The sequence below is a fragment of the Nannospalax galili genome, unplaced genomic scaffold, assembly GCF_000622305.1.
Source record: "Nannospalax galili isolate Female #2095 unplaced genomic scaffold, S.galili_v1.0 scaffold245, whole genome shotgun sequence".
NCBI lineage: Eukaryota > Metazoa > Chordata > Mammalia > Rodentia > Spalacidae > Nannospalax > Nannospalax galili.
The window spans coordinates 727191-754463 of NW_008353009.1; the positions used below are offsets into that span (position 1 = coordinate 727191).

Here is a 27273-nt window from a genome sequence, read left to right on the forward strand (position 1 = left end):
AGAATGATTTTGTGTTTGATGTTCATACTTGGGAAACTTTTCTGGCTCTCCCAATGTAGCTGCATCAGGTGGAACTTCCTCCATGACAGGACCAGGTCCCATCCACTTCATCTGTTCTGTCAGGGGCATGGATTCTCAGAAATCCCCCTATTAAAATGGACACTCTGTGGTTTCTGGCATCTGTTTTTATGGACACAGTTACTGCCTCTTCTAAACACAGTCAGAAGGGAGGGAGGGAGGGAGGGAGGGAGGGATTGACTCCTGTGCCAAGAATGTTAGTATAGTCTGGAAATTTTAATAATTTCAAAAAGCATGCTTTGAAATTTTAATTATTTGTACTTCCTTACCCATTTTTAAATTTTATACATTTTGAAAAGAAAGATTAATTTCTTCACTCTGAAAAATTCTTTTCTGTAAGAAGATAACCCAATTTTCTTTTCTTTATTTTTAAATTTTTACTTTTAAACCATGTTTGACTTCTTTGACAAAAGAGTTGGACTGGTGAAGTAACCCAGCAGATAAACGCACTTACCATGCAAGCCTGGTGATCTTCGTTTAATTCCCAGAACCCACAGTGGAAGGAGAAAATCAACTCCTCAAAGTTGTCCTCTGGCCTACAGACGAGTGCATGTACACACACACACACACACACACACACACACACACACACACATAAAAGGGAGGGTGAGACAAAAAAAAAAAGAAATGTATTGTTCATAATTCACATAAGCAAATAAGTGGCAGCAAATATAAATAACAAACCTTCCTGATAACATTGCCCGCTAATCTGTCAGGCTGATACAGACTGTCAAAGTGGCGCTGAGTCTTTTGGGAATGCCGCTGCCTGCCTTCAGTCCATTTACCTAGTCTGTTCTGCAGGATGGACTCACAGTGAGCAGCAGACAAGTCACCTACCCTCATACCAGTTCCATGGCAGGGAGCAAGATAATACGACATAATGACTTGCACTCTGAGCAGAGTAAAGCAAGACGGCAGACAGGTCAGCAGTAACTTGAGGGTGTTTGTTCCATACTATCCTGGGTCTCCAGAGCAACCCAAAGTGGGGCTAGCCCAGGTGGATTTGACCTTAACTGCCTTCCTTTTCAACCCTGAGTAGATACATTTACAGAGGAGATGAGCTCGCCTCTAATCGATGTTTCCACAATAAACAGATAAACACTTGAGGAAATGACGTACTCATCAAAATAGCTCATTGAGTGTTCCATTTTTATGTGTTAATTAAAAACAAGAAGTAATTTTAAAGCACATTTTTAAAGACTATGGAAATCACGCTGCCGATCACTGTAAGCATAACATGAAATTTCTCTTCCAACACAGAATCACTTTCATATATTATCATCATTATTATTGGCCAATAAATGATGCTTTAGTGAGTTTATACATATCTGAATTTTTTCATATCTGAATTTTTAAGAAAGCCAATAAAAATCACTGTAATCATCATGATTGTTGTGTATTCATACTCTAAAACCTCCTTAGCCTCCAGGGCTAATATTCACGACAGAAGGTGCCAAGTATTGGTGCTAAGATTTGTGGGTGATGTACAATAGCATGCACTGGTGTTAAGTAAAAATGATTCTGCTCACATCTGCTGGGCCCTTGCAGCCCCAGGCTCCAAAGCCAGTTGTGGTTTACACTGCGCAGGAAAGTGGGTATGGCTTCTAAATGCATGGAGGTGGGAAACACAGAGCACCGTGTCCACTAAGGGGTATACAGACCTGCCCGGGGGCTGTGGATGGATAGAAACACCAGCTGTGCAGTCTGTAACTGTCCTCCCCTATCAAGTCACATCAACAGCAAAGCATCTTATAGGTGAGAAGACACTGCTCCCAGCTCTTTGAACACTTCTCTCTTCCTGCCCCCCACATCACCCCTGTAGCTCATAGGCATCTGGGGACACAGGAAAGGCCCTTCCTAGAAGCCTTCAAGTCACCCTGAGCCTGTGTCTTGGCCACTAATAATGCTGTCATTGCAAAATTAATATTGTATTTCATTCAATTAATGCATGCCTCATTCCTCTTGAGTTTAACACAATTAAAAGAAATGTTGGGTGCCTAGCCCCAGAATATGAATGAGCCTGACTTTCAGTCTGTGACCACCCCAGCCTCCCTGATGCTAAAGTCGAGTGAATACACATCGGCTCTTCTGTTCTTGCACAATGTGAAGGGTGCTGATGATGGGGTGAAGAGGTAGGAAAAAAGACCAGAGCTTCAAAGAGGAAAAGGGTACAAGGCACAGCTGCATGCCCCACACTGGTTCTGACAAACCCAAGGCTGGTGGGACAGTCAAGGCCCACTTTGGCTAAGGCTGTTTCCCCCCATTTCTTCTCATTGAAGCTTACTGCTTTAGAGCTGTTTGGGCCTGAGCATCTGGTATGGGACAAGTTCAAAAGCAAATGGGTTTTCTCCTCAAAGCAAGAAAATTTTTCCCTCTCTACTTTCCACCCACAAAGAAGACATAATTGCACTTAAAGGTGTGCTGCTTAGTTTATTCTGTGATGTTGGCCTCTGTGTTAAACTATTACTTGCTTGTTTCCTTGCCTTGCAGTACCAGGGATTGAACTCAGGGGTCTTGGATTTGCTATGCAATGGCTCTACCACTGAGCTACATCCCCAGACTTTTTTTTTTTAACATTGAGATAGGCTCTCAATAAATTGCCCAGGCTGGCCTTGAACTCACTCTCACCCATGCTGGCCTTGAAACTTCAGTCTTTCTACCTCAGCCTCCCGAGTAGCCTATATTACAGGCATACACCACTGTGCCTGGCTGCTTCTTAAGTAAATAGAGATCCATGGCAAAATGTAGCTTTAAACTTTCTGTCTCCTTAAAAGATAAACTATAGAACTCAACTTCCAAAAAGTCCACACCAAAGTCTCATTTGATTCTAGATGAGCTTCCTCCAGAGAAAATGTTAATTCTTAAGTGAGTGTTTGTTGGCAAAAAGGGTGACCTGACAGGTTAATGGTAGAGGATGGCCAGTCTAGGGCACGTTACTATTTATTCTCCTGAATTTGTTATTTCTATTGGTGAAGAAAATCAACTAAAAGAAGTAGTGACATCAGGTAAATATCCAGGATCATGCCAATCCCAAGGACAGATGCGGACACAGTGGCCGCACTCGCTCTCAGAGGCCTTGCTTTCTGATGAAACACTCCAGCCACTGCAATAAGTGAAAAATGTTCTGGGAGAAATTGTATCCCAAGCTCCTGGGGTGGTCCATAAGCCATGAGGAGGAAAGACAGAACTTCCAGTCTCCTGAGGTCACAAGAGAGTAGGCTTTAAGAAAGCAAGCAATTTCCTACCAATTCCTCATGCCTTGGAAGAACCTGAGGGACCTTTATCTAATTTGTATACCTCTGTAAGTCAAATTCACTGCTGGGAGGTACACGTGGCATCTGATCCCCTTCTCCCACAGTCCTTGAGACAACCTGAAAAAAGAATTCTCCAAACCCTGGAGAAGAATCTTAATGAGTTTACTAGACTTACTATCCGAGTTTGGGGTGCGGGTTTACTTACAGACCAGCAGGTGCCCCCCCCCATTCACGCTGTGTTCAAAAGTCTGCACCCAGACATAAATCCTGTGGTTCCAGACAGCCTCACAAAATGGCGAGAGACCAGCCTCATGGTTTTACCAGCTTTTATACCCTTAGCCCCTCCCCTGCAAGCTGCTATGGTCAACCGATTAACTGGAAGAGGGAAGAGGAGTGACTTCTTTGCAGAGCGTTGGAAGAAGGCGGGTCCATGGCTTGTCATCACACAGTCAGAGGAACATCCAGGTCACAACCACATTAGAGAATGGTGGTTGAGAAATACTGTGCTTGGATAATGATGTTCTTTGACCACATTATCTTTCCCCATGGCTTTATAGGGACTAAGAATGGAGTGTCAGAATCCGGATTTTTATCTGGATATTGCCTAGCCCCTTCATTTCCTAATCCTTGTTCAATTTCTGTTGCTGTAATAAATTACCTGAGGCTGAGTAGTGCATAAAGAGGTTTATTTAGCTCATACCTTTGAAGGGTAAAAGGTCAAGATCAGGGGAATCAATTGGTTCAGTATTCAGTGAAGACAACATGGCAGAAAGGCTTGCAATGGTGGTTATCTGGTGACACAGGAAGCCAGAGAGTGAGGAAGGTCCAGTCTTGCTCTTTTTTTTTTTCAAACAACTCATTCTCATGGGAATCATCCAGGGTCCCATATGAACCACATTAATCCCTTCAAAGGGCAATGACCGCACAATGACCTAATTACCTCACTTCTCATATTACCACTAGGTACCAGCTCCCAGCACATGAATCTTGAGGGGACACACTCAAGCCACACAGTTCCCATTGGCAGAAAGACTTGAGTTAGCGTCCCAGCACTCTAGGCTTCTTACCAAGGAATAGAGTATCAATGCAGATATACCCCAGGTGACAAAGCCTTGTAAAGAGCAATATGGATGAATCAGTAACTGAGGGTCCAGCTGACCCCTCCTCCTATTGGCCGTTGGTGAGTTACCACCTGAAAGGCCTTTAAGGACAGCCAGAGGATAGAGTCAGCAGTGGGTTTGGCAGAAGCAGAGGCCTCCTGTCCCTTATCCCTTTGACCCTGTGTGCAGCACAAGTTTGCCCCACTCAGTCCCAGACAGGGAGCGCTACTCCTTCCTGGCGAGAAGTCACTGCAAAAGGCATCAGAGAATAACACAGACTCCCAGAGGGATGCCATAAGGAGAAAGAGAAAGGGCTGTATATACACCCCATTACTGACAGTTTATAATAACCCACTCAACATTTCTGTTGAGTCCCTTCTCAGTTGTGACGAACTGAGAGCTCTCTTTTTCTGATCTCACTTCTTGTACTGTTCCTGTCCCTCCCACTGTCCCCTGTCCCTCTGTCCCTTGGAGCTTTTCCTTAAATATTGATTGCTTTCCTCATCTTTCATGTGCCATAACTATTTCTCCTAAGACCTTGGCCCAATCAACAGCAGTCAACACTGCACCACTGGAGGCTGGCTTCCCGCTTAGAAAAAGGCTTAGCATGGACACTCTTCAATAGTACTGTCTCTCCCATTATAAATTCAAGTAAATTTTGCTAAAGGAATAAGTTTCTCCTCAAATAGTTACACAGGAAAGACGAATGATATCAGGAGTGTGTGGGACTGTCTAAGTCCCCTTTTCGATCCTTGGACTCCACAGTATCCCCCAGGGCACTCTAGATCACCAACTCCTCCAACCATACGCAGGACCCAAGCTCTTCTCTAACCATTGTCTTTTGAGAGCGGAGGTACCAAAGCCTAGTGTTCTCTGCTCACATCTGTGCACAGGTATCCGGATGCTGGACCAGCCTTTCATGACAGACATCATTGAGGCCTCCTCCATCAGCCACATGCCTCAACTGATTGACATCTACAGTGCCAGCTGGGGCCCTACAGATAATGGAAAGACAGTGGATGGACCCAGAGAGCTGACACTCCAGGCCATGGCTGATGGCGTGAACAAGGTAAAAACATCCCTATGGCCTCAAGGCCCCAGTCCACCCAGTCCAAGGTGGGATATGGTACATGAAGTGATGATGATAATACAGTGGGTGAAGTGGCAGGGCAGAGGCAGAAGTGGAGCTGAAACCCTGTATGTTGGTTTAGGTCCTTTGAGAAATGGACACAGAGCTGGGCTTAGTGGTGCAGGGACTTATGGGAGGGGATGCCTATTGATTATAAAGTGGGATAGAGGGCAGACAGAAGCAGAGAAGGTTCAGACAGGCGTAAGCCTGATCTTGGGGATGGGGAATGAGAAGGAAGGATTGTGGAAAGAGGGTCTCATGCTGAAGTCCCACACTAAGGAAGTTTCAGCCAGACTGTTCTCAGGCTGAAGCCACCCATCCAGGGTAAGAACAGGTCAGCACTGGCACTCTTACTTGCTCAGTGCAGGCTGGCAGCAGCCTATAGGAAATGGGGTCTCAGCCCACACTGGCTGGTGAATCTAGGAGCAGGAGCTGAGAACGAAGTTTCTGTGGTAGGAGGTCTGAGCAATGGATTTCATGGCCATGGATTTCCTGCAATTAGCTCAGCAATGGACATTGCCAAGGAAAGGGGACGAAGGTAGGGCCTCCAACGGGAGGGCAACCGGGAGACACAGACCTTCATGTTAAGTGGAGTGACCCTCCCTCTCTCAGATTTCAGGGCAAGAGTCACCCATACAAGACAAAAATTAGGCTCAGGGATCAGAGCAATCCTGGATCAAGTCCCTGCTCCAAATCCCCTAGTGCCTGAACATCTGTCAAAGAGTGATTTTACCCAGTTGAGCATGCTTTCTTGCCTATAAAAGTCACACATGGAGCCCCTTGTGGGATCCAAGTCCTTGAGAGTATAAGTGATAAATATACATGTTCATGGCACTTAGAAATGCCCAGCAAAGGGTGTCTGTCTCATTCACTGCTGACCCTTACCCATCCACCCTAAAACTTCATGTCATAGCACATGGTCCCTGTAGATGTATAGGTCGTATGGATCAGGAATTCAAACAGGGAATGGTGGGCAGAGCCTCACTTTGCCTAAAGTGCCACAATACTTGTGACTTGAATGTCAGTTCCCAAACTGTGGGTCCTCGAAAGCTGGTTTGAATTGCTGAATTCAAAGTATGATCTCTGGTATGCCTGGGAGTGTAAGAAATGCAGTCTCTCAGCCCCACCCACTGGTGTAGCCAATGTTGATTTTAACAAGATCCCATCGAGGTCTGAGGTGTTGCTGTGGATCTCTCTGGGATCCAGTTGTACAACCCTAAGATACTGAGACCCTAGAATAACACACACACTCACACACACCACACACAATGTAAAGAGCAGTGGCAGCAATTCATGTTCTGGAAGTGATGGTACCATATATTCCCATCAGGGTGATGGGTCAGATGAATGCTTGGTGACCAAGCTCTATGGCCCTGCTTATCTCTGTGTTGAAGGAGCTGAGGCCCAGGTGGCTCAGCTGAAGGAACATCTTATGACGAGGCAGGCGTGATAAGGACAGTGGAGTGATCAGAGAGGTCTTCACTTAGCCTGGGGACATTTGGACCTTCTTGGTCCCTGATGGCTGCAGGATGTGGCCACAGGATGTGTGGATGTGCCACACTAGGGCTCGGCATTCCGGACGCTGGACCGCCCTTACTCTCTCTCTTTCCTCTGGCTTCCTGTCTCCCTCTCTTCAGTCTCTTCTCTTTCTTGAGGCACTTGTTCAGGTCATGGCTCTGCTTGCAAATGCCCCTGAGCACTCTTGCTTGTCACAACCTGCCAGCCTCTGTCTAACTGCTTCTTGTCACTGATACGTCTAGGGAAATCTTGGCCCTAAATTAGGGGCACATCCTCCCCAACTCCAGGCTTTAAAACTAATCTACTTCTGATAGGAAGACTCAGAGCCTGAAGGGCTCAGGGACAGTGAGGTTTCCAAAGCCCTCACTTTTGAAGGATCCCATGGTAGTCATTGTGCTAGCTAGCTTCAGTTGTCAGCTTGACACACTTGGGTAGAGGGAGCCTCAATTGAGGAACTGTCTCCATTGGACTGGCCTCTGGCCATGTATGTGGGCATTTTCCTTATTGTTGAGTAATGTGGGAGGGCCCAGGCCACTGTGGGTGGTGTCACCCCTGGGCAGATCACCCTGTATTATATAAGAAAGCAGGCTGAGCATGGACCCAGGGAGCAAGCCAGTAAGCAGCGTTCCTCCATGGTCTGTACCTCAGCTCCTGCCTCCAGGTTCCTGCAGAGTTCCTACCTTGGCCTCCCTCAGTGATGGACTGTGACCTAGAAGACATAAGAGAAAATAAACCCTCCTCTCCCCCAACCCCAAGTTAGTTTTGGTCAGTGTAATAGAAAGTAACTAGAACACTCATGAATATTGTCTTTTCCACCCTCTGACAGAGGAATTTATACTGTTGAATTCTTTCAGAGGTCTGAACAAAAATATAAAAACTGTCTGTTTCCCTTGTTAACAGAGTTGAACTGTGTTCCCAAATCTTCCTGTTGAAGTCTTAACTTGCAGGGGTGCAGAATGGAACACTATTTGGAAATAGGGTCATTACCGATGTAATTAGTTAAGATAAGGACATAGTGGAGTGGGATGGGCCCCTAAGCCAGTACGATAAGGATAAAAAGCTTTAGTTACTAATGAAAAGAGGAGATTTGCCCATGGACATGCATGCGGAGAAAATGTTGCATGAAGATGGAGGTCCAGTGGCCCCTAGGCAAGCCAACTAACAATGCCAAAGACACCCAGACATCCCCAGAGGCTAGGGGAGAGGTATGGAACATCTTCCTCCAAGGCCTAAGAAGGAAGCAGCCCAGCTGATGCTTCAGTCAGAGAAATTTGGCTTCCAGAGCAGCAAGGCAATTCACTTCTATTGTTTAGAGTACTCAGTTTGAGGTGCTTCATTACACAGTCCTAGAAAACTAATACACCCTTCAGATCTTAGAACAGGCAACCAGAGAGGTGACTTGGCCAGACTCTATAACAGTGTGGAAGAATGTGTTCATTATTCAAGGTCACCTTGATGAAAGCCAGGTGATTGATCACTGATCCAATGGCAGGGATATTTTCCCCTTCTCTTTTGCAAACCCAGGAGACTGCCTTCCTTCATTTTTAGCATAGTTACCTCAAACAAGTAAACATGCGAAACCCTCGTAATTTAGTCTTAATGACAGAAATGTTCCTGTGATGGCCAGTGCCATGCTGGAAGTGGCTCCTGATGACAGAACACTGGTAGCTTGAAGTCAAACGTGCTAGTTGTAAAGCATTTACCAGCACAGCCCTGGCTCCCCTTCAACCATTGCATGTCCTACAAGTAGACGACAGCTGTGTTGGATAGCTTTTAGTTGTCAGCTTGACACACCTCAGCTGGTAGAGAGAACGTCAATCGGTGAATTGCCTCCATTGGACTGGCCTATGGCCATGTCTGTAGGGCATCTTCTTGATTTCTGAGTCATGTAGGAGGGCCCAGCCCACTGTGGGTGGTGCCGCCCTGGGTAGGTGGGCCTATATTGTATAAGAAAGCACATTGAGCAGAGACCAGAGGAACAAGCCAGTAAGCAGCATTCTCCCATGGCCTGTGTTTCAGGGTTCCTGCCCTGAGTTCCTACCTTGGGCTCCCTTGATGATGAACTGTGACCCAGGAGATGTAAGCGAATAAACCCTTTTCTCCCCAAGTTGGTATTGCTCAGTGTATTTTGTCACTGCAATGGAGAAACAAACTAAAACAATAGCTTTGCCTTATTGAGGCTGGGAATTCTCTTTGAGAAGGGGAAAACGGAGGAAAAGCACCCAAAATCCTGAATCATATGTTTTTTCAAAGTGTCAAGTTTCCCAGCATCACAAAACTGAGACTGTGAAGGACAGTTTTGCTGAGTAAGTCAAGACCTTGCCAGTAGAAGAGTTGTCACCCTTACATTCAATACAAGGTCCAAGGAACAGAGTCCTGGAAGTGAATAGCTTCCTGAGTCACTAAACATCACTGCCTACACTTAAACTGGGCCTGTTGGAGGACTAGAAAAGTGGTATTCCAAGATGGTGACGATCTGCTGTTGAAATTGGTCCTGTCTGAATTAGCAGGGAGAACCCTGACAGAATGGCACAAAGCACAGAGGAGCTCTCCCAATGAGCTCTGACGGCAGGAGGCCATGTCACCGCCTTTCCAATGCTGCACTCCTTAAGGAATTTTTAGGATGGAACTAGACGCATCAGCAGCTTGTTTTCTTAGCACATGATTCATCACACATATCCAGCCCAAGGCCAGATGACAGCAGGAGCCCAGGGGAATACTTGGCAAGTGCCTCCTTTCTCCAGCAAACATAGTATGCTTTTGTCACCTAAAGCCCTCTGTCCAAATTTGCAATGCAGATGGTGATTGAAGCAGAGCCTCCCTGGGTGGCTCCTGTCATCTGCCAGGGCCTCTGAGCCTCCCCATCACATCACAGAGCTGGTACTTCTCTCACCGCATCTGTAACCTCCCTGACTGCAGCTAAAAAGGCCTTTCCAAGTGTGATTGTTCTACAAAATATGCCAAGCACACTGAAACATAAGAGAAAAATTGTTATGACTTGTCTGTGGTGACAGCATGTAAATATTTTAGAGAGGAAAGTGGGTGTGGTGAAAAGCCATGACTTCTCTGACTTTTCCCCAAGCTGTAGAGAGGAATCTTTCCTTGTTTCAAGGTGACACTTTTTGGACAGAATTGTAAATTTTTATGATAGTGTCCTGTAAGGTAGCAAAGAGCTCCACCATTGTTTTGGTCATCTAATCTACTCTCTAAAGAAAAGTCCATCTAGACGAGATGTTGCCTACCTGCATACAGGAGTCTAGCAATCACCTACCACACAGAGCCAGTTCTTGTGTTTGTCTTTGAATATTAACACTCTGCATGTAGGTTTGTTTCACCAATATAATAACCATAAAATGAGGAGGAAAGAGATGTGGGTAAGAGACTTTTACCAGTTTGCAATAGACTTCACCATTTCTGAGTACATAACACCTACACACATAAACCTCACTCACATACATGGTTCTTTAAAGATCTAATTTTGTAGCTCCTGTTTTTTTTTTTTCAACAAATACTTGAAGAAGTATCAAAAAGCAGGCAAGAAGGAAGCAAAGGAAGTAAAGGTGCATCTCGATGGTGGAATGTTCGTCTAGCACATCTGGGTTTGACCCCCAGCACCAAAGAAAAGAAGGCAATCCTTTTCCTGTGCTTATTTCGTTCTTTCCTTTTTAACTTGGTAGTGTCCCTGTTAGATTTACAGTTAAAGCACTTTTCACAGTATAGCTGGGAAGTTGGTGACAGCGATCCTGAATTATGAAATGACCAATAATTAATCTTTATTTTAGTTTGGAATCTCCCCAAAGCAAACCCTGAGACAAGGCTTGAGTTCAAGATCTATCTGAGCTGAATTTGCATTGGAATTAAGTTCAAGATTTGAGCTGATGTTATCTGAGAGGCAAAGGGAGGCAATATTTGAGGCTGATGTTATCTGAGTGGGGAGTTATGATGGGAAAGAGAAGAGGTGGATTCAGGCTATGTACTCAAACCAGCCAGCCCCCACCCCCAGTGAGCAGCTAGAACCATGGGACACTGGGAACACACAGGAAAGCTATCCTGCTCTGTGACAAGGGTCTGGAGATTTACTCCAGAGGTGGGGAGAGGGGGCAATGACCCAGCAGTTGCAGCCAGAGGGCAGGTATGCAGAGCAGCCTTCCACCCCTCAGGAAGAAGCCCTAAGACAGAAGAACTGCACACCACACACTGGCATTTGGAAATCCCCAGGCACAAGAGGTCCAATGGATATGGGCTGACACCCACTGCCATCTGCTGCCACCGCAGGAACTCAGTTGAAGGAAAATCTAATCAGAGACTTAGAGTCATCACTCTCCAGACAAATAAAGCATGGAAGGCTGATGTGTTTACTGTTTGGATAGAAAGACATAGCCCTAGCAAGGAGATGGATGGAGCCAACTGACAAGCCATTACGGAACACAGGATCTGATTTTGCACATCTTCTTTTGCTCTGACAACCAGAAAGATAATTCAGACAGCACAAGAGAACTAGTAGGCTCGTGAGGCTGTTCCCATACCTGAAGGGAGTGCAGCCACCCAGGACAGCCTGGAACATTTTGGCTGGCTCTGATGACTATATCCCAGCCCCCTTATTAATCACTTCTCAGGACTGCTATTAGAGCAAATAAGTTAATAGTTAAAGACAAGCTGTGGGAATTCTCTGTGTGTTGATGAGTCTGAGCGATGATAGATTAGCTCTGGGGCAGGTAGGGATGGGGTGGGCAGAGGGCACAGCAAAGATGCCAGGTCTCTGAGCTGGAATGTATGGAGCTGAGCCACTTAAAAGAGAGTGACTCAAAAGCCACCATCCAAGAGGGAAGGGTGGAGGGCTGCCTAGAGTGACAGTGATTAGTCAGGTGTGGACCAGGAGAGGCCCTGGTGCTTGCCTGCTGAAATTTTATCAGCATGTGGGTCGGACACAGCAGCAACAGTGCCAGGGCCTCTGCAGACACGATCGATGTCTCCTGCCAGAGAGCACTCAGGAGCACAGACCGGATTTATGCTCTGCAGCCTAATGAAACCTCATATTTGAACAAGGGCTGCTACAGGGAGGAGCCTGCAACTCAACCTCTGAAATGGTTCATACCATTATAGTTCCTCCTTTCATATCTAAGACAAAAGGTAACTTAAGAAGAGGCAGGGGGATGAAGAAGTTCAAGGTCATCTTAGCTACATAGGGAGTTTAAAGCCAATCTGGACTACATGAGACCCTGTCTCAGAAAGGGAAGCAGAGGGGAAGGAGGGAAGGATGGAAAGGAAAGGAAAGGGACAAAAGGATGATGGGGTTCCAGCGACCATTCCTGGGACATGGCCAACCCTGGCTGCAATGGCCACTGTCCAGGTTGGAACCCTACTGTGTATAACCTTTCCGGTTTGCTCAGTCATATGCATTTAAGGTTCCTCTGTGTCTTCATGGCTTGATGGCTCATTTATTTTTAAGACTGAATTAGATTCCGCAATCTGTATTGCATGATTTGTTTATCCATGTGCCTACCTAGGGCATCTTGGTTGCTTCCGATTTGGGACAATTATGAATAAGGCTACTATGAAAATTCACATGCAGTCTCACTGTGTGCATAAGTTTTCAGCTCTTTTGAGTAAATCCCAGGGATCAAGTTACATGGTTAGGATACATATCATTTGGTAAGAAACTGCTAAACTGCCTTTCCAAGAGGCTGGACCAGTTTGCATTTGCAGCTTCAGTGTCGGTTGCTTTCCTTCCACATCATCATCGGCACCTCATGTCTGAGTTATGGATTTTGAGCCTCCTAATCAGTGTGTGGTAGCACCTCATTTGTTGAAATGTGCATTTCTGTGACTGCAGATAGGAAGCATCCTCTCTTATGCTTATTTGTCATTTGTGTGTCTTCCCACATGAGTCCTTGCAAATGAAGAAAGATAAGAATTTCATAAAGAAAAAACGGGCAGAGAATACAATCTTTCAGAGTTGAGGCTTTGCTAAGCCTTGCACAAGACAAGAATTACAGGTAAGCAGTAGACTTAAAAAGATAAACTCAGTCTATGTGATAAAAAACATACAGCCCAAAATGACAGGATACCATTTGTGCCCACCACACTGGCAAAACTATTTTAAAAAATAGTAATCTGGGGACTAGAGAGATGGCTCAGCAGTTAAGAGTATTTGCTGCTCAATCATGAAGACTTGAGTTGAATCCCAGTACACATAAGGCAGCTCACAATGGCCTGTAACTCCAGCTCCAAAATATCCAATGCCCTCTTCTGGCCTTCTTGAGCACCCACACATACATGTGTACATACATACAGATATATACAAATGTACACATTAAACTAAATTAAAAGATGGCAATTCTAAGGGCTGGGGAAATAACTCAGTGGCTAATCACTTGTCACAAAAGCATGAAGACTGAAGTTCAGATGCCCAGAAACCACATAAAAGCTATTTGTAATCCCAGTGTGCAGAAGGGCGAGACAAGGAATCTCTGGAACAAGCTAGGCAGCCAGATCAGCTGACATGGCAAGTTCCAGGTTCAGAGAGAGAGACCTGCCTCAATAACTAAGGTGGGGCGTGGTTGAGAAAGACACCAAAGTCAACCTCATGTCTTTACATGTGTCATGTGCACACACATGCACCCATACACACGTGTGCCCACACACATTCACATATGCACATATTCCCTACTGATACACAAAAAAACAGTAATTCTAGGGGGGCTGAGGATATAGCTCAGTTGATAAGTATCTATCTAGCACATGCAAAGCACTATGAAATCAAAATAATATTTTTATGTTGTACATTTATTAATTATATAGTGATATAAGGCAATGATAAGGCAATGTGGATGATGAATCTTCAAACGCACATTCCTTCTCATCCAAAAATCCCTATTTAAAATTAATGTTTAAGGGGCTGGAGAGATGGCTCAGCAGTTAAGAACACCGGTTGTTCTTGCAGAAGACCTGGGTTCGTATCCCAGCACCCACATGGTAGCTAACAACTGTCCATAATTCAAGTTCCAGGGGAATCCGAAGCCGTCTTCTGACCTCCGCGGCATTGCACAACACAGGTGCACTCACATACATGCAGGCAATATACTCATACACATAAAAAATAATAAATATTTTAATTAATGTTTAAAATGAGCATATTTATATATGCATTTTTATCTCTGCTTATTTCTCAGGTCCAGTACCTAAAATAGGAGAAAACAAATTACAAAATGCCTATTTAGTGCCAGATGTGTAGCACATGCCTTTAGTCCCAGCACTTGGGAGCCAGAGGCAGGTGAAGCCCTATGAGTTCAAGGCCAGCCTGATCTACATAGCGAGTTCCAAGCCAACCGGGGCTACAGGGAGACCCTGTCTCAAAAAAAATTTCTATTTAACACAGCTAATAAAATATTGTGATCTAGAAGAGTGTTAATCACATGAGTAAATGTTAATTATATAATAGTAAAAAGTGCTTTTTAAGCAGGCCAGGAAAAGTGGATTTTCATGACCCCAGTCAATTTCTGAAACTGTTCTTATCCCATATATAAAGCTGGCAGGAATCCACAGAATAGCCCCAGCAATCATTATTCACAGATTATAAAGGATTTTTATTTTTCCTCTTTACAATCTATACATTTCAATTATTCTATAATGAATATAATTTTCACAATATATAATAATGTTTTTAAAAGCATGTTAATGTATTAAGATGTCAAGGTGGAAAATAAATTTGGTAGCACACACCTGTAATCCCAGCATTCAGGAGACTAAGGCATGAAGATTACTGGGATTGCTGTGAGTTCAAGGCCACGAGGCCTGAGTGGGCTACATAGTAATATCTTGTCTAAAGAAAAATTTTTTAAAGATTGAAAGAGGGGAGAGAATTCCAACATGAACAGCACAGGCATCTGCCTGCCATTCCATTCACTGGCAACCCATTTACAGCCCGTCTCTGCACCCCAGTGGCCTCTCACAAGTAGTCAGAAAATAACATCAGCCTGAATGTTCAGGAGAAAGTGAAGTCTCCCAGACTTGCCTCATGGAGTATGTGCAGGTATTAGTTGCTCTTCTCATTGCTGTGACCAAACACTTGACAAGAAGCAACTTATGGGACAGTTTATTTTGACTTACAGTTTGAGGTTGTTACTCTATGTGCCTGGGGTCAGAATCTCCTGGGTAGAGGCCAATGAAGCTGCTAGTCTTTTATAACGCATAGGACAGCCTCTCCCCTGTCCTAAAGAATGATCCTGTCCCACATATCAATAATGGCAAGTAACAAGGACCAAAAACACCTTCCAGCAGTCCCCCAGAGGGAGGGGATAAAAGCCTCCTGGGTTAAGAAGTGAACCTTACTAGCCCTGGGTCCCACCCGGGAACAGGAAAAAAGTGTTTTGTTGAAAACTTTTTCTTCTTTTTTTTAATTCATTTTTTGCAAATTTCATACAATTTGATTGATCATATTTAGATCCCCTCCCATATCTGCAACCTCTTCTCTAGCACCCCACCAAATTTCTGTGAGTTCATATGAATAACTGAGTTCATATGAATAGTTGTCTGGAAAACTCTGTTTGCTTATTTATGGTCATCCACTTCCTCCGGCTCTTATAACCTTTCTGCCCCCTCTTCTGCAATGATCCCTGAGCCTTGGGAGGCAGAAGTGTGATATAGATGTCCTGTTCAGGGATAAGCAGTCTGCAGTCTCTTATTCTCTGTATTTGGCCAGTTGTGGGTTTCTGTGTTAATAACCATCTGCTGTATAAGGGAGCTTCTCTGATGAGAGTTGAGAGATGCATTAACCTATGGTTATAACAATGTCATTAGAAATCAGTTTAATACTTTACCTATTTAGCAGAAGAGTTATATTAGACTTTCTCTCATGGTCTGTGGGCTGTCTAGGCTGGATGTCAATGTCAGATGTGAGTGCCATCCTATGAAGCGGATCTTAAATCCAATCAGCAAGTAGTTGGTTACTAAAACGTTTGTGCCACTGTTGTACAAGTAGAACTTCCAGGCCAGTTGTTGTTGTAGCTCACAGCTAAGTAAGGTTCATGATAAATTTTCAGGTAGTACCTTCTACCACCATGAAAGCTAGGCAGTAAAGATTAGGTTTTGAAGTCAGCACTAGCTTGGTTTTCCTTGTTTGTTCTGCAGTTCATATTTGTAGTATCTTCAGCAAGAGGGTCTTACCATGAAGTTCTGATGGGTAACCAAGAGCAGGGGCAATGGCCGGTATTGTTAAGGATCTGTGGGATACCTGGTCAGCAGCTTCAAAAGAGGGAGTCCATTCCTGGCAGTGGGCTTTTGCTTTGCAAGTTTATAGTATCTAATAAGGGCAGTGTCTCCCTATTATAAAGTAACTCTTTTAATCTCTTTTTATAATGTATGTGTATCTGCTTTAAGAAGTTTCTGAGGTGGTAGGTTTCCATATGGCTCTTTCTAAAGGCCTTTAGTATTACTTATCCCTCGTCAAACTCCCTCCTCTGCCCTGCCCTCCCACTTCCCACCCCATTTAACCCTTCCTACTCTATTATTTCACTTTCTTCATTTACACCATTACCTCTACCTCCCCTCCCAGGGAACCCCCCCAACATGCACACCCCTGGCTGTTTATTAGTTTTTGACCTCTCTGGATTTTGAAATTGAAACATGCATATCTAAGATTTCAAAGCTAACATCCAGCTATAAGAGAGAACATGTGATGTTTATTTTTCTGGATCTTGGTTACCTCACTCAGGATGATTGTTTCCAAGTTCATCCATTTTCCTGTGAATTTCATAATTTCATTTTTAAGAGTTGAATAATATTCCATTATATATATGTTCTATAGATTCATTATGCATTCATCAGTTGATGGACAGCTAGATTGTTTCCAATTCCTGACTATTACTAAAAGGGCAGCAATGAACATGGATGAACAGGTATTTCTGTAGTAGAGTATGGAGTCTTTTGGGTATATGCCCAAGAGTGGTATGGCTGGATCAAATGGTAGATGAATTTCTACCTTTTTGAGGAGTTTCTACAGTGGCTGCATCAATTTGTACTCCCCACAGCAGTGGATAAGAGTTACATTTTTCAGCATCCTTGCCAGCATTTGTCATTTTTGGTTTTGGGGGTCTTAGCCATTCTGACCAGGGGAAGAGGAAATCTCAAAGTGATTTTAATCTGTATTTCCCTGATAATTAAACATGCTGAACATTTTTAAAGTATTTCTCAGCCATTTGTGTTTCATCTTTAGAGAACTCCCTGTTCATCTCCTTGCCCCAGTTTTTAATTGGGTTGTTTGGGGGGATTGATGTTTAGGTTTTTGAATTCTTTGTATAGTCTAGATATTAACCCTCTGTCCAAGGTATAGCTGATAAAGACTTTTTCCCATTCTATAGGTTGTCTCTTCACTGGAATGATAGCATCCTTTGCTGTACAGTAGCTTTTTAGTTTAATGAGGCCCTTTTGTCAGTTGTTGGTCTTAATGTTTTCTTTATAAGAATCCTTTTCAGAAAGTCATTTTCTGTGCCTATGTGTTTCCTACTTTCTCTTCTACCTGATTCAGGGTTTTGGGTCCTTGTTGAACTCCCTGATCCATTTGGAGTTGAGTTTTGTGCATGGTGAGAGATAGGGATCTATTTTCATTCTTCTACAGGTCACTATTTAATTTGACCAGCACCATTTATTGAACATGTTGTTTTCTCTCCTGTATGTGTTTGTGGCTCCATTGTCAAACATAAAGTGGCTGTACATGCACGGACTTAAATCTGGGTCCTCGATTTTATTCCACTGATCAATGTGTCTGCTTTTATGTGCGTACCATGCTGTTCTTAGTACTGTGCTCTGTAGTATAATTTGAGATCAGGGATGGTAATGCTTCCAGCAGTTCTTTTATTGTGCAAGATTATTTTGGCTGTCCTGGGTTTTCTGTGTTTTCATATGAAATTTGAGATTATTTTTTCAACTTCTGTGAAGAATTGTGTTATGATTTTAATGGGGATTGCATTGAACTTATAGATTGCTTTTGGTAGGAGGGCCATTTTCACAATATTAATCTTACTAATCCATGAGCATGGGAGGTCTTTTTATCTTCTGGTATCATCTTCAGTTTCTTTCTTCAGTGTCTTCAAGTTTTGTTGCACAAGTCCCTCACTTTCTTTGTTAGACTTATTCCAAGATATTTTATGTGTTTCAAGGCTATTGTGAATGGGATCATTTCCCAGATTTCTTTCTCAGTATGTTTGTTCTAATATGTAGGAAGACTACTGATTTGGAGGTGTTAATTTTATGTCCTGCTACTTTCCTGAATGTATTTATCAGCTCTAGGAGGTTTCTGGTGGAGTCTTTAGGGTCTTTTATGTATAGAATCATATCATCTGCAAATAAGGATATTTTGATTACTTCCTTTCCAATTTATATTCCCTTTATCTCCTAAGTCTAGGTAAGACTTCAAGTGCAATATTGAGTAGTAATGGAGAAAGTGGAGATCCTTGTCTTGTTCTTCGTTTTAATGGGAATGCTTTGAGTTTCTCTCCATTTAGTATGCTGTTAGCTGTGGGCTTGTAGTGCATCCCTCTGTATTCCTAGATTCTCCATGACTTTTTATCTTAAATGGATGTTGGATTTTGTTGAAGGCCTTTTCTACATCTGATGAGATGATTGTGTATTTCTCTCCTTGAGTCTGTTTATGTGGTATATTACATTTATTGATTTATATATGTTGAACCATCCCTGCATCTCTGGGATGAAGCCAACTTAATCATGGTGGATAATCTTTTTGATATATTCTTGCATTCTATTTGTAGAGATTTTTTTTGAGAATTTTTCCCTCTGTGTATTAATCAGAGAGATTGGTCTATAATTTTCTTTTTTGTTAGGGCTTTGTTAGGTTTTTGTATTCTTTCTTCATAGAAAGAATTTGGACGTGTTCTTTCATTTTCTATTTTACAAAATAATTTGAGAGTATTGGTATTAGTTCTTCTTTGACAATTTGGCAGAATTTAGTGCTGTACCAATCTGGTCCTGGGCTCTTTTTATTAGGGAAGTTTTTAATTACTGCATCTATTTATTGGTTGTTATGGGTCTGTTTACATTATTCATGTCATTTTTATTTAACTTTGGTAGACCATGCATATCTAGAAATTCATCCATTTATTTTAGATTTTCTGTAATATAGTTTTGCTTTATATTTTAGTTTACTGGAATATAGTTTTTTTAAGTATGTCATTTTGGATTTCTGAATTTCCTCAGGACTGTTGTAATGTTTCCCTCTTCACGTCTGAGTTTGCTAATTTGAGTCCTCTCTTTCTTTTGGTTAATTTGGCTAAAGATTTGTTGTTAATCTTTTCAAAGAACTAACTCTTAGTTTCCTTGACTCTTTGTATTATTTTCTTTGTTTCTAGGTTATTAATTCTGGCCTTCATTTTATTTATCTCTTCCCATGTACTCTTGTTCTTGGTTTTCCAAAACTTTCAGGTGCATCATTAATTTATTTATGTGAGATGTTTCTAATTCTCTGGTGCAAGCATTTAATGCTACAAATTTTTCTCTGAGGATTGCCTTCATTGTTTTCCACAGGTTTGAGTATGTTGTGTTTTCATTTTCATTCAATGCTAGGATTCTTTAAATTTCCTTCTGGATTTCTCCATTGATGCAAATTTCATTCAGTGGTGGGTTGTTTAGCTTCCATGAGTTTGTGTATTTTTCCCATTTTTATTGTTGTCAATATCTAGCTTTGCCCCTCTGTAGTCAGATGGAATGCAGTATGATATTTCAAATTTCCTAAATTTGTGGAAACTTGCTTTGTATCTTAATATGTGATCAATTTTGGAACCAGTTCCATGGGCTGCTGAGAAGAAAGTTTACTCTTTGGTGTTTGTGTGGAATGTTCTATAGATGTCTGTTAGGTATATTTGATTTATGGTGTCACTTAACTCCAGGGTTTCCCTATTTTGTTTTTGTCTGGTTGACCTGTCTATTGGTGACGGGGGCGGGGGTTATTGAAGTCACACGTTATCATTGTGTTGGAGTCAACATATGATTTTATGTATAATAATGTTTCTCTCATGAAATTGAGTGCTCCTGTGTGGTACATATATATTTAGGATTGTAATAAATTTTTGGCACATTTTCCTTTAATAAGTATAAAGTATAAAGGGACCTTCCTTGTCTCTACTGACCAGTTTTAATTTAAAGTCTATTTTGTCACATATTACAATAGCTACACCTGCTTGTTTCTTAGTTCCAATTGCTTGGAATATCTTTTTCCATCCTTTTACTTTAAAATGATATCAATCATTTTTAGGTGTGTTCGTTGGAGGCAGAAAGTCAATGGATCTTGTTTTCTAATCCAATCAGTCTGTGCCTTTTGAATTAAGATCATCAATATTAAGAGCTATTATTGACTAATGTTTATTAATTCTGTTTGTTGGTACTGTAGTACTGTTTGCTTAGACTTCTTTCAATTGACTGTTCTGGGATAATTTATTTATTCTTTGTGCCCTCTTGAGAGTGTTTAATTTCTTCAGACTGAAGTATTCCGTTGAGTATTCTTTATAGAACTGGTTTCATGGACATAAATTCCTTAGATCTGTTTTTATCATGGAAAGTTTTTCTTTCTCCTTCAATTGCCACTGATAGTTTTGCTAGGTATAGTCTGAGCCAGAATCTGTGTTCTGTTGTGACTTGCATGACATTGGTCTAAGCCCTCTGGCTTTCATAGTCTCCATTGAAAAGTCAGTTGTTATTCTGGTGGGCCTATCTTTATATGTGACTTGTTCTTCTTCACAGCTTTCAATATCTTTTATTTGTTCTATACATTTAGAGTTTGACATAGGGAGTTTCCTTTCTGGTCCTGTCTACTTGATGTTCTGTGTGTCTCTGATACCTTAATAGATACCTCTTTCCTAGATTTGAAACCTTTCTTCTATAATTTTATTAAAAATATTTTCTGTGCCTTTGACCTGGGTTTCTTCTCCTTCTATGTCTGTGATTTGTAGGTTTGTTGTGGTTTTTTGTTGTTGTTATTGTTGTTGTTTCGGGGTTTTTTGTTTTTCGGGTTTTTTTTTTTTTTTGAGACAGGGTTAACTTGTAGCCCCAGCTGTTCTAGAACCCACTATGTAGATCAGGCTGGCCTTGATCTCATAGAGATCCACCTACTCTGCCTCCAGCGTGCTGGGATTAAAGACATTCACCACCACACCTGGCTGTAGGTTTGACCTTTTTTACAGTGTCCCAGGGATCTTGGATACTCCTTTCCTAGGTTATTTTAGATTTCACACTTTCTTTGAGAGCTCTGTTTCTCCAAGCTTGTCTTTAAGATCTGATATTCTCTGTTCCATTTCCCCAGCACTTCATTTTTGCTTTGTTCCTCTAGGTTTTTTGAGTTCCTGAGTTTTTAATTTCAAGTTTTGTTTCAGTTTGACTTTTCTTCAACAATTCCATCATTATTGAATTCCAACTCCATGTTTTAAATTGTTTTGGTTATTTCATTCAACTGTTTGTTTCTTCACAGTCTTCATTTAGTCTTCTATTTACATTCTTTTTGAGTTCTTTGAACATATTTATAATTTTTATTTTGAAATTATTGTTTGATGCATCACTAGGTTGTCATTCTCAGGAAACATTACAATGGGGTGCTAATTTCTATAGCAGACAGATTATCTTGGTTATTCATGCTGCTTGTATTTTTTAATATTTTATTTATTATTTTACTTTATGTGTACGAATGTATTGCCTGCATGTAGGTAGATGCACCTGTGTCATGCAGTGCCTGTGGAGGTCAGAAGAGAGTGTCAAATCCCCTGAAACCAGAGTTACAGATGGCTTTTAGCCACGATGTGGGTGCCGGAAATCAAACCCAGGACCTCTGGAAGAGCAGCCAGTGCTCTTAACCACTGAGCCATTTGTGTTTGTTTGTTTGTTTAATGAGACCTAGGCATCTGGACTTGTATCGTTGGTGGTGTTTCTTGATATGGGTAAGAATTCTTCTCTTTGTTGAGTGGTTATTTGTATCTTTGTTGTTTCCCCAACTTGTCAGATTTTGGCCCAATTGAGTGATACTTAGTGTTCAATTTGGGGTCTGCTTTATGTTGGTGTGCAATTGGGGTGTAAAAAGTGATCTTAGTTACGCTAAGGATAGCTACAACTTTTGAGTTGAAGTTTCAGGGTTGACTCGTCATAGTTCTGGAGCAACAGAATGGACTGGGTGATTGCTAGATGAACAGGTTGGCTGATAGATCAGGCTGGGAGAGCTCACAGGTCTTGGAGCCAAGGATCCTGGTAACTTGAGCAGGTCTGAGTGCAAGGCAGGTCTGGGAACACTCCCAGAAGCACACAAGTGTCCTGGCAGAGCTGAGATGGCTTGGAGCCCAGGGAGAAAGGGATAGGAGACTTACCAATGCAGGCCTGGGAAAGATCCCAGATATGGGCATCCACAAGAGTCCTAACAGAGCAGAGATAATGGGCACAAGGCGGTAATAAAGGGAATAAGCCAAGGCAGGTCTGGGAAAGCCTCCAGGAGAGTCCAAGGGTCCTGACAACTGAGATCGCTGAATGCAGGGAGGTAGAGGAGGGGAGACTTAGGAAGGTGGGTCTGGGAAAGTTGCTACAATGGATCTAAAAAGCAAAACTGTCCAGCACAATGAGGTGTGCACTAGTTGAAAACTTTTGAAAAGGCTTCATCTCCATAAATTTCAAAAGACTGACCGATTCTAAGACTTCAATGTGGAGTTGCATGACATATTTACTTTCATTTCAATGCATTTGTTATCTTTAAAAAATAAAAAGCAGGAGGAGATAGAGAAGGGACACAACTCCATGAACAGTGTGGGCATCTGCCTGCCATTCTGTTTCCTGGCAGTGTCTCTGCTGTGCCCTCCCACAGGCTCCTAGGCATTCTCTTTTTTGGTCCCTCTAGTTCCCAGGTCTTAAGAGCCGCTATTCTGAGTCACCTACCATTCCCTATTTGAGGTTTCGTTTTTTCTTCTTCTTTATCACTTATTCCTGGATAAAATTCCTTCTATTGAATTGCATGATATGCCAATATTTCCCTGACTGAATTTCAATTGATATAATTATTGAGATCATGTTAAATCTACAACTTAACATAAAGAAAACTGACAAGTCTGGGAGGCTGGCGTTTCCATGGCATCTAGTCTCCATCTGTCCCTCTGCACTGTTTCAAAGCCTAAGTCTTGGAGTTTTTTTCCTATTTGTTGGATTTCTTCTTCTGTATGGCTAGTGTGAACAGTGTTGCCATGAGAATCTGATAGATTCCTGTGTAGAGTCCTCCGAGCTATCCTGGTATACCATAAGTGCTTGTTACTCGCTTTGCTTTCTTCTATTATATCCTTGAACTCATGATTGTTTGAGTGTGAGTCATGGTTTTTCTGTCTAGGTTTTTGTCCAGCTTCTGCTCGGGTGAAGGTGGGAGACAGTATTGGATCTTAGGGCATCATGTTAGCAGAGCAGTGTGCCATGAGAGTCACTATCTCTTACCCTTCTTAGAGCTTCCCTTCCCCACCCATTTCTTCCTCCCGAATTCAGACACTCTCCATTCTAGTCATCTTCCCTAGAGGCTAGGGAGCATTTGATTCTAAAACCCAATAAACAAGGTTGTAATTATTGCCTTATATGTTCTCTATAGCTTAGCAAAATTGACTTAATACCCAAAGGAAACAAAGAATTTAGTGGCCAAATTTTACAGTCCAATATAAACCTGTCAGTTACCCACTACTCAGAAAGGGAATAACAACTATTCTCCATATATCAGTGAGCTAGATTGTGTAACAAATAGCCCCAAAATTAAATAGCTTCAAAAAAAAAGCCATTTAATTTTATTCGCAGGTCTAAAGTTCAGCTGGGTTGTCCTGCTGATCTGAGCCAGCATTGGCTAAACTCAGTCAGGCTCACTCATGCATCTATGATCAACTGAAAGGTGATCTAGAGACTATAGCTGGTCCAAGGCAGCTCCCTCATATGCCTGGGAGCTCTTGGTTGTCATCTAGGACAGTGAATTTGGCTGGGTTCTGTGCCTATCATCAATGATCAGACTAAGTCAGATTCATTTCCGTGGTGTGATCCAAGTTCTGAGAAACAGCAGACATGTCTGAGGTTTCTTACGTCTTGGGCTTGGAGCTTTTGCCCACTCAGTGTCTCTTAGACACTGGTGGTCAGATCAAGACATGAAACCAGCCAGGATCCAAGGGGCTGGAAATGGACCCCTCCTGCTGACATGAAAGGCCGCAAAGTCATAGTATGAAAGGTGGAGATACATGGAATTCTGCAAACTGAGGTCACTCCTTACACCAACATGTTTCCTTGTATAAAAGTTTGCTCTGGCTCGCTGACAGTGTGCTGGGGGACTCACACAGCAGACTGTCCACATGGTCCATCCCACCTGTTTATCTTGACTCACACCCACTTCGCTTTCCGACAACGCCATGTCTTGGCATTGAGCCCAAATCTGAACCTGAGTATGTGATTCCTCATGCCAACTACAAAGACCATCTGTTTCCCTCTGTGTCTTGACTTCTGAGAGTAGTTGCTTGTTTTGATGGAGTTTTTCAGTAGTACAGATTTACCGAGAATCTGAAGGTAATTCCTGTTTGTGGTTAAACAATTATTTGTGGACTTATTGACTCATTCAATCACAGGCTAGTTAACTCCCTGTCCCACTAGAAGCAATTCAGAATGTCACTTCTCATTGTCAGGGAGCAGACAAATCTTGGAGGTAATCCAATCCCCTCTCTTCCTAATGGTGTCTCCACCTCAAACAGGGCCACAGACCCCTGGTGGCCATGCAAGGATAAGTTTTCTCTGCCTCTGAGTCTCTTTCTCCTTTCTACTCCTTCCCTCCCCTCCTCTCCTTTCTCTTCCTCTCTCCTTCCCTCTCCTCTCTAGAGGGTCACCCAGCTGCCCTGCACCAGTCTGTGGAGTGAGGAGAACCTTCCACACTGCATGACTGCTTTCTTTCCCACCTACCCACCCACATCAACCACCACTGCCTCAATGGTAACAGAGAAGAAAGCAAGAAGCAAAGGGCCCAGTCCTGGGCTAAAGTAGACAGGAGAACACTCATAGAAGACAAAATTGAAAGATAAAAACACTAAGAACATGGTGTAGTCAGAAGAGATACATACTCTAGTAGTTAATAACAAAGCTTGCCTTGTATAACTAACAACCATCTGGTACTACCTACTGTGAGTATCATCTTACATTCAGAATGTACTTGACTACATTAGGCTTTCTTCCTATAGTTGGTGTTTGCTTACATGGGTGAAATGCACAGGATTGTTTTCAGTAGGATTCTGGTATGATCCAGTTGGATTAAAGAAGGAAATCTGTATACACATATGTGAAATTTTTATGTAAATTTGGTTAAATGTATATTTTATACTTATAATTTTACATATATAAACATATATATGAAATATCTTATGTAGAGAAATGTAAACATATACATGTGTACTTAAACATTTTCACTAAAAATTACACGAGATTGGGTTCATAATGATTATCTCTGAGAAGGGTTTTAATTTTTTCCATATATTCTTTAGTGATTTCTATAATGAGCACATACTACCTGCCTTAATTACTTTTCTGTTACTGTGATAAAACACTGTAACCAAGGGAACTTAAAGGAAGGAGAGTTTATTTGAGTTTACAGTTCCAAGTTCCAGAGAGATTAGAGTCCCTTGTGGTGGGGAGGCATGGTGAGATGTCCAGAGCAGGAGCAGAAGCTAAGCTCTCACATCTTCAAGCAGGCACAGGAAGCAGAGCACGACTGGAAATTCCAATAGGCTCAAGAACTCTCTAAGCCCACCCCCAGTGACTTGCTTCCTCCAGTATGACCACACCTCCTAAAACTTCCCAAAACAGCACCACCAACTGGGAACAAAATGTCAAATACTTGGAGCCTGTGGGGAACAATCTCATTCAAAGCACCACACTACTTTACAGCTTATTTTGTATTCAGCTGGTTTGTAAATTCTAAGGAGATTCTTTGAGCCTTTCTTACCCTGTTATCTTCAGCTAAAATTATAAATTCTGGTGACTTTATAATGGATCCTTCTTGAAAAAAAAATTTCCACTGTGTCCCCCCAAAAGGATATAGTTTCTAGATCAGATATGATGCAAATCTACTTACTCAGTTGCATTGCTGAATTAGTCCAAGTCCTGGCCCTCTTTGGGCCAGGCCCTGACAAGCAGGAGACTTCTGCCCCACCCAAGCCTGAGTCACTTCTCCTGAATCCCCTGGCTCCTGCATGTTGGACCTGGCACCACATCTTTTTGCTCTCCCAGGGACGCGGGGGCAAAGGCAGCATCTATGTGTGGGCTTCCGGGGATGGTGGCAGCTACGATGACTGCAACTGTGATGGCTACGCTTCGAGCATGTGGACCATCTCCATCAACTCTGCCATCAATGACGGCAGGACCGCCTTATATGATGAGAGCTGCTCCTCCACCTTGGCATCCACCTTCAGCAATGGGAGGAAGAGGAATCCTGAGGCCGGTGTGGTAAGTGCAGGCCACTTCCTGTCCAGTTCTCTATGGCCAGGGTCCCCTCTGTGAGGAAGAGAGAGATGACAGCTTCACTCCCTTCTCTCTAAGAGTTAGCACAGGTTCTGGGGAGAAGATCTGTTTCTTCAGTGCCTGATTATGATAGTCAAGGTAGAAATTCACCCTATGCAGGTGGCTCCCAAGATCACATGATGAGCCCTTTCCAGCTCATTTTCCATAGATTTATTCATTGTCTTGTTTTGACATACAAATATGATTGTCTCTGGTTTATCAATAAGTTTCCATGGCATATCACTTAATAATAATAATAATAATAATAGTAGTAGTAGTAGTAGTAGTAGTAGTAGTCTCCTCTTAATTCTCAGTCACATACCACAAGCCCCAAGAAAACACCCCTATATTACAGCAATTCGAATACCATCAGGATAGGAGTAAAGTGGCAAGTGGTAGAACCCTTGACTTAGCATATAGAAGAGTCTGGGTTTGGATCTCCAGTATGGCAAGGAAAAAAAAGCATCCATAGATGGACTTATCTGGGTCCATAATCCACCTACAAGTGAGTATGGTTGTGTATTTTCTCAAGGGAAAGTGTTGTGATTTCCATAATATTGTAAAATGGATCCATGATTTTAAAAACAGAAACAAAAATTAAGAATCACAGATCTACAACTCTCTCTCTCTCTCTCTCTCTCTCTCTCTCTCTCTCTCTCTC

General features: G+C 42.4%; 1 protein-coding gene across 1 annotated transcript in view; it reads left to right on the plus strand.

Moving 5' to 3' along the window:
• Nucleotides 1–27273, plus strand: part of Pcsk2 (proprotein convertase subtilisin/kexin type 2) — a 336021-nt gene that overhangs the window by 287384 nt on the left and 21364 nt on the right. The window contains exons 8-9 of the mRNA XM_008850267.1: nucleotides 5326–5501; nucleotides 26343–26558. Coding sequence (XP_008848489.1) covers nucleotides 5326–5501; nucleotides 26343–26558 — 392 coding nt within the window. The remainder of the gene's footprint in view (nucleotides 1–5325; nucleotides 5502–26342; nucleotides 26559–27273) is intronic.